General features: G+C 38.0%; 1 protein-coding gene and 1 long non-coding RNA gene across 4 annotated transcripts; one reads left to right on the forward strand and one right to left on the reverse strand.

Annotated features, from left to right (window-relative positions):
* Window positions 1-748: 748 nt before the first annotated feature.
* BDH2 (3-hydroxybutyrate dehydrogenase 2) lies at window positions 749-16,741 on the forward strand. 3 transcript variants are annotated; one of them, XM_080590701.1, is made up of 11 exons: window positions 749-814; window positions 2,766-2,846; window positions 3,685-3,763; window positions 6,721-6,817; window positions 7,308-7,416; window positions 9,118-9,178; window positions 10,545-10,658; window positions 11,387-11,445; window positions 12,110-12,202; window positions 13,467-13,558; window positions 16,603-16,740. In XM_080590701.1, exons 2-10 carry the CDS (start codon window positions 2,775-2,777, stop codon window positions 13,518-13,520), a joined length of 738 nt encoding a protein of 245 aa, XP_080446827.1. In that variant the 5' UTR covers window positions 749-814; window positions 2,766-2,774; the 3' UTR covers window positions 13,521-13,558; window positions 16,603-16,740. The 3 variants fall into 3 exon arrangements, with proteins under 3 accessions (XP_080446827.1, XP_080446826.1, XP_080446825.1); XM_080590700.1 differs by having other exon boundaries at window positions 750-814; window positions 13,467-13,565; window positions 16,603-16,741; XM_080590699.1 differs by lacking the exon at window positions 16,603-16,740 and having other exon boundaries at window positions 750-814; window positions 13,467-15,540.
* On the reverse strand, window positions 15,089-16,868 carry LOC308194607. The gene is made up of 2 exons (XR_013950732.1): window positions 16,750-16,868; window positions 15,089-16,113 (listed from the first exon to the last, which is right to left on the reverse strand). It is a non-coding gene; the product is annotated as an uncharacterized lncRNA (long non-coding RNA).
* Window positions 16,869-17,025: the final 157 nt, after the last annotated feature.

Consider the following 17,025-nt stretch of genomic DNA (forward strand, 5'->3'; position numbering starts at 1 on the left):
GAACATTTCTAGATTTAGAGTTTTTTCTGGTGCTTGAGCTGATAGAGCTGTTGCAGTGTATTCCTGTTTGTGCCTGAATTTAGTAGTTGTAAGGCTAGGGACAGGAGAATAAATGATTCTAGAAAACCTAGTCATTAAATACTTTGTTAACCAGAGAGCTGATTTTCAAAGCCTTAGAAAGCTGTTACAGTTCAAGAGTGGCATAATATTACTGAATGTGCCTGTGTGCGTGTCCAAGTTTACCCACAGAAATGTGCCCAGCTGAAATTCAGGCAGCATTCCAAATTCATTAAGAAAACTATTAGGGTAGCGTTGGATCTGGTGTGAGCTTATAATTAAATTTTGTCTTAGAATTTTCCAGTCTTGTGATGTTAACTGCCTTAACAGAATTAAGTTAAAAACACTAGATACAAATTTAAGAACAGATACCTTGGTAAATCAACAATTAAAAAATTATTTTTCAAGTATTGTCCTAGCTTAAAATTTGATGATGGATAAAGAGGAATTGCTTGGGAAGAACATTCTTGTGGCCTTTTTTGGTGGGAATCCTGTTGATTTCTTGCATTCTTTAGGGGGAATGGACAGCTAATGTTTATGATCCTTTTTTATTCCTAACCTGTGCAGGAGAAAATCACACTTAAAATCTTGAGTTTCACTAGATGGCAGCATCTTGGTGTTTCAAAATGAAACTCCGTTCATATATGGAAACTTATCAGTTAGACTACAACTCCCAACAAGCACAGCAAAACAGATAAGCGTAAAACTTCCTTTTTACAAAGGTCAGTAAACCTAACAAGCTGGTTGAGATCTTTTGGTGAGTGACTATACTAATCTTTATTCTTAAAAGTTTCATAGACTTAGTGTGTCAAATATTAAAAATGATTGTTAGATTAAAAAAAGTATAGTGCATTTTTGCTTCCAAAATTATATGGTGATTCAAGGAGGTACTTCGATCCATTTTTTTTCTACTGGAAAATATGTATGTAACAGCAAAGAACAAGAATTTCTGCCTCGAGTGGGCACTTTAACACCAGACTTTTGGGATACTGGGGACTTTTGCCAAAATGAATATTTTTTTTCCCAGAATTTTATATTTCAGGAGGTGTGTTTTGCAAAGCTTGGTGCGTTAGAGAGACAGTGCCACCTAGTCACGTGCACAGTGTCCTTTCCCTCGGTTTAGCTTGGTAATTTTCACCTGCTAACACAGGCCCAGGCTCATGTAATGTGAAATAGCCTCCATCAGAGGCATCCTAAGAGACACTGCTTTACTAGCCAGCCTGTAAAACGATTTTAAGGTATTGTTCTTTCTCCTCGCTAGAAAGGTGCATTTTAGTTATAGCTTGGGTAGTGGACTGTTTTGGTGGTTTGTCTTTCTTAGTTAGTTTCATTTTGAGGTTGGTTTTTGTACATTCTTCCCTCTGGTTATAGGGGGAAAAACTTACAATTTCAGTGCATTGAAACAGGCAGGCATTTCAGTGTCTCAAAACACAATCTGGAAGTCAGTCCAATCTTAATTCAAATGAGATGATGTTTTTATATTAGGGTGGAAATAATTTTTTAGTCTAACAGTTTAAAAATAAGTTTGTTGAATCTGTAACTTTTAGAGAAACATGCTACTTTTGCCCCAGATTTTGTTGGGAAAAACTGACCAGAAATCCTATCTGCTTTCTCAGAAAAATCAGAAATTAATAGTCTGGTTTGAGATGTAGGACACTAAACTCAACTAACAAAGCACAGGATAGATTTGAGCATCTCCAGGTGCTAGCATTGGCTGCTAATCTAGGGGAAATTGTGGGTCTGCATCTAACTTCTGAATGAAGTACTCAGCATGTTGGGTTTATGCATGTATTTTAAAAACTTAAGGTTCTTGGGAAACCTTTCTACACTCATAGCTAAACAGAGTAGCTTTGTTCTGTGATTTTTAAAAGTGTAGATATGTTTGCTTGTTGGAACTCAGTTAACAAAACCAGATCACACTGGGATACGGTGACCTTAGGTAGTTTTTTGAAACGTTCTGTTCAGTAATTTAGGCCTTGAATAAACAAAAAGCCTACTATGGACTTTTTGAACCCAAAGGAGTGCAAAGGATGACATTTGCTTTTGCTTGTTTGCAACTTTACGTGCTATGTTGTTTTTTTTTAAACATAATACTGCATTTGAAAGCATATGTCTAGGCAAAAAAGAGGACCTCACTTTGCCTTTTGGCTGATACACCATAAGCAACGTGGAACCTCCTAGAAGAAGAATATTATTTGCATTGTCAAACGCTAGAAAAATAAATCCTTTTATTCCCCTACACCTTGCCCTGAGTATGCTCAGTAGTTCTTAGAGGTCGAACTGTGATAAAGATGAGAGGAGAGCTTCATTTCCCTTTACCCCCTCACCTTGTGGAGCTGGGAATCTGCTGTGCTGGAAGATTGCTAAAACGATTCAGAGCACACAAAGGCCAGGTCTTGGACATGATGGAAGGAAAAGACATTTTGCAGTGCCCTACAAGGTAATGTGCAGATTTTATTGCCATTTGGGAAGCTAAGTCTGCAGTTTGAGAGGAATAGAAAAAGAGACCTGCTTTCTAAGAACACAATGGGCAGTGGAGATTACAACCCATTTTACTTCTCTTCTGACGCAGCACCTAATCAGAATGCTTTGACTTGATAGCAGAGGTGCTCTGAATTATGTTTGGTTTTTGGAATACGCTTGTATCTGATTCCCTGGAAGTGATGTTAGCTCACTTTGTTAGATTGTGACACTTTCTGTCTGCACAGGTCAGCAACATGGGTCGGCTCGATGGGAAGGTAATACTGCTCTCTGCAGCAGCACAAGGGATTGGGCGAGCCACTGCTATCGTAAGTTGGAAAAATATTTTTCTTCTGTACCTAAGCTAGGTCTCTAATGCTAGAGTGCCCAACATCATCTGCACCAAACAAGTTTTTGAATTAATAAACTACAGATTAAGCCAGAACTACTTATTGGAAAAAATCAGGGAACGATGTAGTTACTGCAGTGCGTTAGGGAAGCTGTTTGCAGTTTTAACTTCTGAAAGTCTTAAGCACAGAGTGGTGATAAACAATGTGGGCAGGATTTAAGAGCAGTTGCAACTACTTTTAACAATACATGGTAGTACTGTCTGTGCCTTTTAATCCAATGTCTCTGCTGCTTTTTTCTGGGAGAAGATAAGGATATAGGGAAGGTTTCCTGTTGATAAGGCTGGACACTGCAAAGATCCCCCGTAGTAAAGCCAAGATGTTTCAGCTATGCTGGTAGTTGATGTAACTAATTCCACACGATGAAGAGCACAGCTACAAGGCAACTGTGAGAAAAACCTTTCAAAAATATTTAATTACTCTTAAAACAGGATTAAAATGTGTTTTTTTTTGTTTTGTTTTTTAGTTTTGGTTAACACCTAATTTCTTTTGACTAGTTCTGCTCCTGTTGCTTCCTTTTTCCATAGGAGACAGAGAAACTATAGAGTTATTTCAGTACCATCGTAATAGTTGTCCCCAGGGTGTTTGGTAATTGATGTCTGTTACTTCCTCACATGCCCAGAATGAGAAGAGAAGGGGGAGATTAGCTGCCTTCAGTCAACTTTTATATTAAGCCAAAAGGGAAATGCAAAGAAAGCAGACTTTTTGCTAAAATCTAGCATATTTAAATATGAACTACATTTCTTACTGTATTCTTCAGGCTTTTGCTAAAGAAGGAGCCAAAGTCATTGCTACAGACATCAATAAGTCTAAGCTGCAAGAGCTGGAGAAATACCCAGGTAAACGATCTACTGTAGGCATTAGTTCAAACCTTGCAAGTTTTGTTGTAGGTTGGCCAAAATATAACTTAGGGGTAGGGCAAACTTCAAAAGGCCAGGAAAAAAATGGAAAACATGGAGCCTAATTCTCTAGTTACTGTCATTACTTTATTCTGTGGTGTGGTATGGCAGAGGTGACGTGTAAAATGCCGCAATATCAGGATTGATTTTAGACAGAATATTCTAGGAGTGTGGAGTAACTTTGTGTGTTTCTTCTGTCACAGAAGCAGTAGATTACCTCTTCCCAGAATGGTGTATTACCTTTTTTGAGTTGCCAGGCTGACTGTCAGGCTGAAAAAGCTTGGAATGTTTTACTCTGATCACAAGAACTAATACACAGCTATACAAGCAGATTTAGTGTTTTGCATGTCCATGGTCCATACTTAGCAAGGAACACATCAAAAGGATAGCTTTCTAGCAGGAATTGGTACGTCTTCAGAAACAAATTCCACCAATACAAGATGAGCTTATTTTATTTGTACAAATGCTCAGGCCTGAAGGTTGCACAGGAACGTATTTCAGGGAGAATGGTTTCAACGCCTGTATTTCTCTATTATTAGAGACACATGAGTGTGGGATACTATTTAAAAAGAAAAATCAGTCTTGAAAGAAAAAATAAGGCGTAGGTATATCTCATGACTGAAAATGCTTCCAGCTTAATTCGATGAAAGGAAATGATCGTTAGGCTTTACCAATTCCTATTAGAGTGTGACAGTAAAATCCATGAAACTACTTCTCTTTCACACAGCGTTAAGTGAACATCGCTCTCCTTTGACAAGAGTTCACTGCAAGCAGTTCCGTTGCAGTTCTTTAAGAACTTTGGGACTTTCCAGGTTTATTCTGTTTAGGGAAGTGTTACAGTTTGAACTGTGCTTTGTTTTCCATCTGCTAGTGTGTTCAGAAGGAAAAAGATAATTTTTCATATACTTTTGGACATTTCTATCTTTTTGATATATTAATTAAACTCTCGTTCACTGAGGCTTGGCACATTGTGCTCTTTGAATTTTTTCCAGAAGATGTAATTCCACTGTTCATCACCAGCCTGTAGTGTTACTAATTACATCATACACAAATATTTTCAAAAGTGTCTGTATCATTTAATTAAGCATGTTCATGGACTTGTCAGTTTGCTTCAAAAGACCCAAGTGTAAGGTTGGATGAGAGATCCAGAGGCTATTAAGTCCTACTTTTTGCACAAAGCAGGTCTAATTAAAGCAGTTTGCCCGGAGCCAAGTTAGGAATATCTCCAGAGATGGAAATTCCATGACCTCTGTAGGCTGCTGTTTCCCGTGTGACTACATTGATGGTTTTCAAGTAATAATCTTTAAGAATAACAAAAAATCCCACACCGCTTTTCGCATTTGGTCAGACTTTCCAATTTTTCTGTTGCCTTTAATCCTTCTACTGCGGGCCTCTGAGAACTCCGGCTCCATCTTCTCTACAGCCTCATAGTAGGTAGTTTTAGGCTTCTATTTGACAACACCTTACTTAGCTGCTTGTGACTGAACTGTGTTTAAAAAGGAAATGTTTTGGGGCACAGGTGTCCTGTGTTAGACACCCCTTAGTCCTAGATGCAGGATGAGCCATGGCAAGGCTGTGGCAAGTGTGATCTACAGCAAGTCTTAGTGCCCTGGAGCCTAATTTTAGCCACTGTTGGAGTACACTCCAGTGCTCCTCTTTTTACACTCATTTGGGTTTCCTGTGGGTGGGAAGCTTTATTAGACGAAGGTACACAGCAGGGAGCGAGGTTGCAGCCAGGCTGTATCAAAAAGCATGCTGAATTCTGTAGAAATGATTCAGCCTTGACGTGGGGTTAAGAGAAGCTAGTTGTACTAGATTACTGGAAACTATTTAACATAAAATGAGGTGAAATGTAGACACGTAGATTGTATCACGTCATGTTACAGCTCATCTGGATGTGGAGTTCATTTACTGTGCTCTTTTCACTTCTGTCCAGGGGGTGGCACTGCTGTGGTTGGCCCTGAAGCAGTTCTGTTAAAGGGGCTGATTCTATTGAAAACTGTTGGCAGGAGTAGCACCTGTCCCTGTTTTGTAGTAATTAGATTTCTCAGTCTTTCAAATATATACTTTTGTTTTGTTTAGAGAAGTTTACTTTTTTGCTATTATCAGTGGCTATCTTGAAGGTACGGCATAGGCACAGCCAGTGCTACGAGCACTGATGGTGACAGCTGTCAGAGGCTGTAATAAGCAGGAGATTATAGTGAAAAGCAGCAAGTTTCTAAGCATTTTTTGATGATAAATAATTACAAAAGTATAAGCATCATAAATTTGAACTAGTCTTCACGATAGAAGACATCCACTTGCTACACTTTCTCTTAATTTCTATTGTCATAGTTATATCATCTCAGGTTGTCTATGGCTTATGTGAAACCATTTTTCCTCATTAATTAAATAATAAGTTGATTCATAGTATCCTCAACTACATATGGATAGATGGTATGTAATGTGATTGTGAGACATGTAACTAATTCTAAGTAACTATTCTTTAGTAGGGGGCATGAGAGCTTGTTATGATTATACAGGCTCTGTAATTCAAGTGGAATGGCACAGTGGAATTCAAATTTATTGGAAATGATTTTTATGGTAAATTGCATTAATTCATCTGCTTGTGTGATGCTGTATTGTAATTGAATCAGTTGATCTATTTTTAATTCCTTTCTGAAATGTTAAGAAGCAAGCCATGCTGTCCATTGCTGTCCTGATTTAAGCATTACACTAATTAATCATTAAGTGCAACTCTCGCTCAGTGAGTCTCCGTGTTTTGGCTCAGCATTGACAGGGGACTGTTCCTGGCAAGCCATTGACTTGAGTGGGAGGTGCAGTGTCCTCGGCACTTCAGAAAAACAAACTGCTGATCCTTAGCCAAATACCATGAAACTAAAACCATGTTTTTCCAGGCATTCAAATACGGGTTCTGGATGTCACCCAAAGGGAGCAGATAGAAAATCTGGCCAAGGAGATTGGAAGGATAGATGTCCTCTGTAATATTGCAGGGTAACCAACTTCTATTTGATCCTACTTCTTTTTCCAGTTTTTCCTGTCCTCCTGAACTACTTTCTTTTACCTAATGCTTGTTGTTGTTGTTGTAATGTGTTTAGTATCTTTAACATAAATTTACATGTGTTTTCATTAAACTCAGCTTTTTGTGTGCAGCAATGTTACCCAGGCCAAAGTAGAATGGCTTTGGAACTTGTTAGAGTTTTCCCTGCTCTGTGGATGCCCTATACTACTGGCTTTCACTTTCCTGGTAGACCACCAATTGCACCAATGCTTTTTTAACGTATTTGGTTTTTAATTTCCCTACTGGCAAACATTTCTTTGCATATTGAGGGAAAAAAACTGTTGCTGTCTTTTTTCAGAAGAGCTCTTGTTCCTGCTTTTCAAGATTGCAAGGGTATATCAAAATAACAATGGAAAAATGTGGATTAAAAAGCCACAGAAATGTAAATCCCAGATAGCAATCTGCTTCATCCACTTATTCCAGGTTTGTTCATCATGGAACCATTCTGGAGTGTGAGGAGCAAGACTGGAACTTCACTATGAACCTCAATGTTCGCAGCATGTATCTAATGATCAAGACATTCCTTCCAATGGTAAGCCTTCATCGCTTGTGATGCTTAGTCTCTGCTGCATTGCATTTAAGTGCGATAGGTCTAAGTTGTTGCCACTGTAACAGCTTGGGATTTGAGACAGAAAATGCAAGTATGCAGCTTTAGATAGGGAAGGCCCTTACATTATTGTATTCCTGTACTCTAAAGCATTGTCTGTAATGTACAAAACCCATCTAAAAATATTATAGAGAAGGTTAATTCAGGACTTTTCCTATGTAATTTACAACTAAAATCCTTCAAATACAGAGCATAATACTATCCTACTGTGTTGTACTACAACACACAGCTGCACGTTGTATAATAATACCACAGCTAAAAATATCTATAAATAACATACATTAACATAGACTTTCTGCAACCACAGAAATCTCATGGAGCAATTCAGTGCCACTGATGAATACATGTTCATTATATGGCAACAACAGTTCAATTAGACAATTGAGCAGCTTGAGGACAAGGACTGTTTGTGAAGTAATAGCTCTGTTCTAGACTACAGAAACTTCTGGGCTGAATAAGGTGGTTTGTATTCCTCCTGTAAAAACAAAGGCTAGAAGTGGTAGCTGTGACCATGACTGGATGACTACTACTTTTTTCAGCGTTATTCCAGTCCTTGTTTTTCATAGCCAATCTTCATTTTCAAAGGTTCCTTGCAACAACTTTAGGCATCTGAGGTTCTGTGATGCCTAAAAAGTTTATAACTTAGCTACAATTCAAAGATGCTAGAGAGCTGTGCCTTACTCTTCTCCAAAGCAAGAAGAGTTTGGAGGGGATCAGTGAATTGCTACGTTGGCAGATGGGATGAGACAGATGCCCGTGTATGGTGACTTACTGTGGTGACAAAGATGGCAAGGTGGATAGTACGTACCTTAAGAACTACCACCAACATACCAGCTCATAGCAATGAGTATTTGTCACAAAGCATTCAACTTCAGATCAGTGATCCCTCACTGTAAAAGTTATCGAGGGGGATGTTTCATATGAAGAGCACATCATGTTGCATGTGGGGATTCACGTCACAGGGTATTGATCAGGAGCATTTTACAAAGGTAAGCAATCATTTTGGATTCACTTGGAAAGGTGGCTTCACCTTAACTGACTGAATAGCTATGCTGGGATTATACAGAACAACCTATAGTCAGGGTTGTGCTGTTGGTTTATTTTGTTTTTTAAAGTCTTTGTCACTCTCTCGTACCATGCAAGTTGGAACAAGATAAATAACAGTAATGTCATTTTAATAATTCTATCAACTAGGTAGGAGGTAAATCCTAGGGGCAGGCAAGCAGCAGGAATGTTACACCTTGTCCTCAGGCTGGTTTCTCTTGATTTTATTTTAGGTGCACAAATTCCTTGGTGCTCCACAACAGAGATGATGCTAGTCCTTTCACGTTTTAGGAGCTTTGTAGGTATATTGAGAAAGAACAAAATCCTCCTCTCTTGTCATTGTCATCTTCACTCCTGAAATGGTTTAGGAGAACTTAGTGTGAATTTCAGAATTTGCTTTACTACTTCAGTCAACAGATCAAAAAGATGAGTGCATGTTCATGCCACTGACGCTCTGTTATCTGGCTTTTCAGTTGCATATCAGTAGGGCTGATAGTTCTGCTGGTTGCTATGGGCTGTTCTGCTGGGCCTGCAGATGATAAAGCTGTTTGTGTTTGAATGACATAAGTATTCTTTTTGCAGATGATTAAACAGAAATCTGGAAATATTATAAACATGTCTTCTGTGGCATCCAGCATTAAAGGTCAGTAGCTTTCTAGAGAAATTCATGTATAAATCTTTCACAGTCTTAAAGTGTCCTGTTGACAATCCCGTCCTGTAAGAATTTGCATATCCATTTTTGAGAAAAGTTTGATAAGGCTGTATGTAGTGAGTGCCCTTGATACCGATCCTTTGTGCGTATGCCTGATGAAGCATGCTGTAGTTAAATTGTGTACAATAGTAACTCCTCATTCAACATGCGGAATGGGACATTCTTGGTGAACAAATCAAAGCTTTGCTGTAAAAGGAGGTGAATGAACTATAGATACTTTGTTGTAGATAAGTTTTTGTGATCAAAACAGAGGATTACAGGAACAGAGGGCCTCCTAAACATTTACTACGGGATTGGACCTGATGCTCGAGTTACTTCTATTAAGGGCAAGTTGCTTCTATTCTGGTTGCCTAGGTGTTTGATTCTTGCTTTCGAATGACCCAATGTAAAGACCCTAATGCTTGGTGGTTTTGGTTTTTTTTGTGTGTGTGTGTGTGTGTGTGTGTGTGTTTTTCTGGTATGTAGTATTCCTCAGGGCAGTTGAAATGGGCAAATCTGACTCACTAATCACATATGAGGGGGAGAGAAGTGATGTTGCAACTGCACAGCAGTATTATGAAAAGAAAGACTTCAGTCTTCCTAAGAACAGGAATAATAATTTGAGATGACAAGTATAACAACGAAGCAAAAAAGCTAAAAAACTACCAATTAACCTGTGGAGGGTAAAAAAAATGATGGGAATGAAAAATAAATATTGTGCTGGTCAGCGTTTAAAGGACTTTACCAATCCTGTGGTAGGAATGCAGTAAAAATAAAAAGTGAATATGTTGACTCTTAAACATGCACAAAAACATAGACATAAAGCTCCAGAAACACCAAAGTCCTGGCCTTTGAGCTTTTGAACCTGTTATGAAAGTGTTGTAGAATTCTTTCTACCTGTAAGGAATAAGTAAAAAGTAATTACTTTCAGTGATACCTTGCTACATATGTTCTTAAGAGAAACAATGAAGTGGCAATTACATAAGCACTATAGCCATGCTTCCAAAGAAAAACAGTCAGTGATTAACAGTGATGGGTCTCTACTCTTCATAAACATTTGTTTGCTTGCTTTCTTTGTTACTTTTTCTATACTACTCCCCAGATTCATACTATTGAAGAATACTGTGTTTTATTCTGGTGTATACCTGAGCAGAATTCTGGCAGCCAGCATTCTACTTAGCCTGTCCTCATGGAGAGAGTGGGCTACAGGAAATGCTGGAGTCCAGAAGCAGATGCGTATTGAATAAACTTCTCTTTTTTTTCCTTTTTTCTTTTTTTTTTCTTTTTTTGTGCTACCTTCACACTGACCTTCTGTTAGGAGTTGTGAACAGATTTGTATATAGTACTTCAAAGGCAGCAGTTATTGGTCTAACAAAGTCTGTGGCTGCTGATTTCATTGAACAAGGCATCAGATGCAACTGCGTATGTCCTGGTAAGTATTCTTGCAGTATTTTGTAAACATGAGCAGATGCTAAAAGACACATGGCCTGATTTAGTTTGACATCATTAACAAGAAATGACTTGCAAGTGACAACTAAAGTTACAAGGAATCAAAAACAACAAAAAGGCAACTTTCTCCCCACCCCACCCCCCCAAAAAAAAAAAAACAAAAAAAAAAAACAAAAAAAAACCACCAGAACATAGAATCATATCACAGAGTCGTAGAATGGTTTGGGTTGGAAGGGATCTTAAAGATCATCTAACTCCAACCCCCTGCCGTAGGCAGGGATGCCAAGGCAGGGATGCCATACTTGAAACATTTCTGAGATTTAAAAATAGAATAGCTATTACTTAATATAAACAGCATGTTTAACTTAAGTTTGTTAGCCCAGCATATGCACATTATGCATGTGTTACACAGTATTTGGGTGTTTATTGTTAAAGCTATTGTCCTAAAGTTAGAAGCGGCGAGGCCTAGCCATCAGGCTAGCCATTGTTCAACCATCTGAAAAGAGCTGAATCTAATTTTCAAGTCTTGTATTTTATTGAAATTTAGGCTCCTAGGCTATATTGATGATTTTGTAGTCTTTCTCCTGAATCACGTTATTACCAAGTTATACATCAGTGTTATGACATATAAATGGAACTCATGAACTGCATTTTTTGTTATGATTGCTGATGAAGTTGAGCTTTAATATTGAATTTAATTTTTTTGCATAGGAACTGTTGACACACCGTCTTTACAGGAAAGAATCCAAGCCCAGCCTAACCCAGAACAGGTGAGAAAGCAATTTATTATTTTGATCATGTACGTACATATGGTTCTCTTCTTTTTTTTTTTTTTTTTTAAGAAGGCAGCACTTCTGCCCAAATTCAAAAATACTTTGTATTTCAGAACACCAATGGTAACATAACACTAGCATCGTCTTTAATAATTTGGTCAGTTTGTTCTGAGGATGGGAGTATTAAAAAGCATTGGAAGGACATTTCAAGTGAGTGCAGAGGGTCTGTCACTGGTTACAATATCTACTGCAAAAGTAGATGATGTTTACTTCTTTGCTATATGGCAGCCATGAACCAGTGCAAAACAACAATAGAAAGGGCATTCTGGCCAGTGTGTTTAAAAATGAATCGGGTTCCTTGATCATACTAACTAGATAATTGTGAGCCTTCTTTTGAAGGGCCCGGGAATATCTACCACCAAAAGAAGAATGGCTTCAGTGGCTTTATTCTAGAACTAGAGGTTTAGGTCCAGTTGAATGTTTTTCAACATAAAATTCGTACCACTGTGAGCCTTCTTTTTTCTAGCATAAACCCCCTACCCAGTATACTAAAAGTTAAAATGTATGGCCTGTTTCCAATATTGCTTTGTACATGTCACACACTAATTGGGTTAAAATAATTTTTATCTTTTTGGTATATGAAATGGTCTTGTATGTCTAGGCATTGAAAGATTTTCTAGCCAGACAGAAGACTGGTAGGATGGCTACCGCTGAAGAAGTGGCTCATCTCTTTGTGTATTTGGCCTCTGATGAAGTAAGTATGGGATGACACAATTTCCTGTCACAATCCTGTGCTTCTGTGCTACTTCACAATAGAGAGAACATGTTTTAAGAGGATTTATATTGTCTTCAAGCTAAATTGTTCCAATATACGTGTGTGTGTGTGTGTGTATGTATAAACAAACGAAAAAACCCTTGTCCATCTTTTATTGATACAAAAAGTACCCTGAATGTTGACAGGGATTGTTAAGGCATTATGTACTTGGTACCATAACGAGGTTGTTTTCATGCCATCTGAGCAATATCATAGTGAGTGATAGGAAAAATGGGCTTGTCTGCTCTTGCAAGTTGCTTTGTTTGCATGGCAGCTAGATGATGTTTTAAGGAGGTAAAATTAATACACTCATTGTCTGCTTGTATTATGCAAGAGAAAATATTTGTGTAGACCCACCAGTGATTTTAGCTAAATGGTCTAATGCTCAGACTGCCACTTTGGCATAAGGAAAACAACAGAGTCACTGAAGTTTTAGACCACGCTTTTAATGATCACTGCAAATAGCATTAATTTTAAAGCACTTATTTCACATCAAGCTTATTTCAGGTGCTATAAATTTATTATGGATCTAAAACTGGACTGGATTCCACTGGACTTGTCCAGCAGTCTTACTGAGCATAACAGAATGCTTTAATGTAATTAATTCAGACTTAATATTTCTATCTATCAGTAATCTGTTTCTGTAAAGCTACCAACTTTTTCCAGTCTGGTCATGGCTTTTCAACCATGTGTAATTAATTCCAGTTTTGTAATATATTCCATTATATTTCTGTACTGATATAGAGAATAAAGTACCAACTCAGTTCTTTACCTCATTTTTCTGCACCATCTCAATTTTCATCTAGCTCCCCTTGTAATTATTGGCTGACCTAGTCACATTCTGCTCAGCTGAATGGAACTAACAATATCATAGTGTAAGATATTATTCCTGCAGGTAAAATCTGTGAAGTCTAGCTTATGTGATTTTGCACATCCAGGATGTATTTTCATCTTAATGCCTCTAATACTATTTTTGCTACACTCCTCTGAGTTAATCAGAAGGATTCCATTTCTAAGTTTGTTTATATTGTATTTATCCAGACCTCTTTGTAATACAGGCAACAGAAAAGTCTTTGTATGAGAAGAAAGTATTTTGAGTTTTAAAAAAAGTGTTTCCTTATACTTAACAGCTGTAAAATATATATATATATATATATATATATATATATATAATGAAAATTTGTTACCTTTTATGTAATTTCAGTCTGCCTACATGACTGGCAACGAACTCATCATTGATGGAGGATGGAGCTTGTGATCAACTCTACCTGCAGATGGAGACTTATGCTATTAAAGGCAAGAAGTGAGGATCATGTTTCTCAGTTAAGAGTTTGCAAAGATTTAAATCACTCACATGATGTCATCCATACAAATTTGGTGCATTTTTATGGTTGTGATCTCTTTCTAGATTGATCTTACAGATTCACTTTTCTCTAAATGGTGAAACATTGGAGTAAAACATACTTCATGTTGCTTCTTTTTATGGTAACTCCTGGAGCATGAGCAGGATTTTAGCTTTTCAGATATCAAAGTGCAAAGAATATTATTTAAGATACAAAATATAAGTCTTATTTTAAGCAAATTTAAATTAAAGAAATTAAATACTACCCTTATTCTCAGTCTGCAAAATATTTGTAGGTTAAACATTCACGATTAGACTTCCTACCAGCATTAGCAGGCTATCCAGAGAAAACAGACTACTTTTAAACCAGCTGTACAATTATTGAACTAAGTATGGTTCAAACAACAGAAGAAGGCAGAAATAATAGCATGTTTGAATCATTCTGTAACTGTCGATAGATGCGTCTATATTAGAGAGTATACTAGTTCTTGCAAACTATATGTTAAAGTCCAAACTGCTTTGCAAATTGTGAATTTTTCTGTTCTCTGTAATAACTGTAGAAAAATGATCTGTGTTGAATTGTTGAAAAGAATCTGTCCCAAGTCTGACAGCACTTAGAAATTCAAAGTGGAAGGTGCAAGATGGTCAGGGACAATGTAGATACATAGTATATGGGCACAAGAAATTCCTGCGCATACAGTAAAGAGTCGGTGCACATGCACAGCTGATTTGTGCAACTGCAATATCTATTTTCCACATACTGGGGAAGTTAGGCTGTTGGAATCTGGAAAAATAGTAAATCATAGCCCAAAATACAGAACAACAGATTGCAATTAGAAGCAGTATAACTAGCAGCCTTGTATAGTTTCAGAGGTTTGGGGTTTTTTGTTCAAGCATACAAAGATTATAGACACTGTCTTCATGAAGTAGAAACGATGCAGATGAACCCGCTGTAATAGCTGTTAAAAGGCTAAGGCTTATGGCACGTAAAGAGCGTAGAAAATCATAGGTAGTTTTGCAATCAGTATGAAAATTAGTGTATTTGCTAGTACCAAAGAGGTTGTACTAGGAGAATGACATGACCATTAATATGTCATTAATAGTATCGATTAATCCTAAAATTGTCTTGGAATTCTTCACTGCGTCTTTTCTGTCTGCATTGTACAGAAAGTACTGTGCAATGATGTCACTCTGGTAGGAGTGTATACATAGAGAAGTATTCTGAAAAAGACAGATAGATCTCTATGAATACGTTTGACTTCTGGCAAGCAAAAGGAGTGGATTTTACCACTCTATCCACAGCCAATATATTCCCCTTCCAAAAGGATACACTAATGAATGTACCAATACTGGACAAATATTGACGGCTCTGTAGACTAGGTGCTAGGCTTAGATAATCTATTGGTGAATTCTCAAATACCAATATCGGTCTTGCTAAAACACAGACTAAGTTTCTACAAGAGTCTGTGTTGATATTTTTATTGTGGTAGCACACTGAAGCTTTGATTATAAATCAGAAATCTATTGTGGTAAAGGCTCATACTCTGGAGAGGGGGGAAAAATCACAACCCAAAGATTTAAGGCAACGGATTGGAATTCCAAAGCTTTTTGGTATGCTAACATACCATTAAAATTTACATGAACGACATGGGCTGACTTCCTATAAATATGGCTATGTTAAGAAATTGAACATAGCTCTATGAATCTAGTTTGTGAATGAAGCTGTATGCAATTTCATATTTTTTTCATGTCTAAGAAATTGGTATAAATATGGGGGGAATAAATGAGTGTGATTGGTCAGTAATCAGAAATCATGGGGGAAAATGTATTCTATTTTATGCATTTTTCTGTAACAATGACTGCCATGTTTTTAAGTGATTGCTTAAGTTTTTCAATATTTGCTGAAGCATTAATACAGATTGATTTCAAAGATGTGGAACATGTCTGGTTAACATCAGGCTTCTTGTTTGTAAAAGCTATGTTACTTACAATTTTAAAATGAGAAAGCATTGTGGAGGCTGGCTTCCTCAGACTTGTTATGGGTTTAACTCTTAGCTTTAATCATGGTTGGAACATTCTGATCTGTGTAGTTTGTTCATGGGATTTCGGGCATGTTCTCTAGTGTTTCAATAAAGTGACCCAGCAGCCAAGCAGGATAAAGTTGAGGCAAAAATCCAAAGTTATCCAAAACAGCTCCACCGATGCTCACTGGCGTAAATTAAAATGCTGAAAGTTCAGGCCAACAGGATACAGTTTCAGTGTTTTCAGAGCTTAATACAAAGGCTAAAGTTGTTGTCCTGTAGTTGGTACAGAAGGCTTACCTTGGAAAGAATCTCCCTGCTGCAGCAGGTCAGGAAACTTGCACTGTCCATTTTGAAAATAGAATGATGAATTTGAGAGAAACTTCAACATACTTATTGCATAGAGAACTTTATTAGTAATCATTTCTAAGCTCTTTGGTGATTGGCATACACCAGTGCTACTCAAATGTTTTTTTGATAAAGCACACCTGCAAGAAAAGGAGAAGCCATCCACGTATTATATTACAGTAAAAGCACAGAGAGATGCATTTTTCAGTGAAGCTGGTTGTCAAAAACAAACACAATAACAAAAAAAAGCATATTTCTGTCTCTTGCTTTGTTAGCAGAGCATGTGTTGCATTTCAGAATTTGAGCTGTTCACACATCCATATATTTTCATGGATGTCTAGGGGGCATGTCCATGTCATGGATTGTCTAGGAGGCTTTTTCTCCAGAATTGTCAAAGGAGAATGTTTTTAAATACCCCTGTGACTTCTTAATTCCCTGGTCTGTTTTTATGGAAGTGGGTTATCTCATTTCGTCTCCTGTCACCCCAGTGATGACATGAAGAGGAGTTTGACTCTTCAGATTTTAGGGCAAGCTCTTCTCTTGGGGAGGGTTTAAGAGATGTCCCACCTTCTGAGTGTTTCTGGGAAATTTAATCTGACCAAAAAACAGCTTTTTTTTTTTTCCTTCAGATTTGCAGTGGCTTTTGCTCTGTGTAATGCTACAAGGAGCAAAGTAGCAACACGTTGCACTTGAATCTGCTTTCACATGCTCCTCCCAGCGCGGCTTGCAAAATGAGATTGCGAGAGAAGGTCTGTCTTATCCCCCGGGGTACTTACAGCTGAGGTGGGCACGCTCGATTCTTTGAGAAGCAGCAGTATTTTCACGGGAGCACCACAGATGTGCAAACGCTTTCATTTTCTTGCCTGCCCCGGTGCGGTTCCTCCCAGGTGCTGTGGGCTCGGGGCTGATCCACTGCCCAAACACCCCCGACACCTGCCTGCCAGCCCAGCCCCTCCCCTGCCCCGGGGGACCGCTATCTACAGCGCCGGGAGATAAGGTGGCATCTGGGAAGCCTTTGTAGGTCCCCCCGAGCTGCAGACTGAGGGCCTTGC

The sequence above is a fragment of the Anser brachyrhynchus genome (genome assembly GCF_964034855.1).
Source record: "Anser brachyrhynchus genome assembly, chromosome: 4".
NCBI lineage: Eukaryota > Metazoa > Chordata > Aves > Anseriformes > Anatidae > Anser > Anser brachyrhynchus.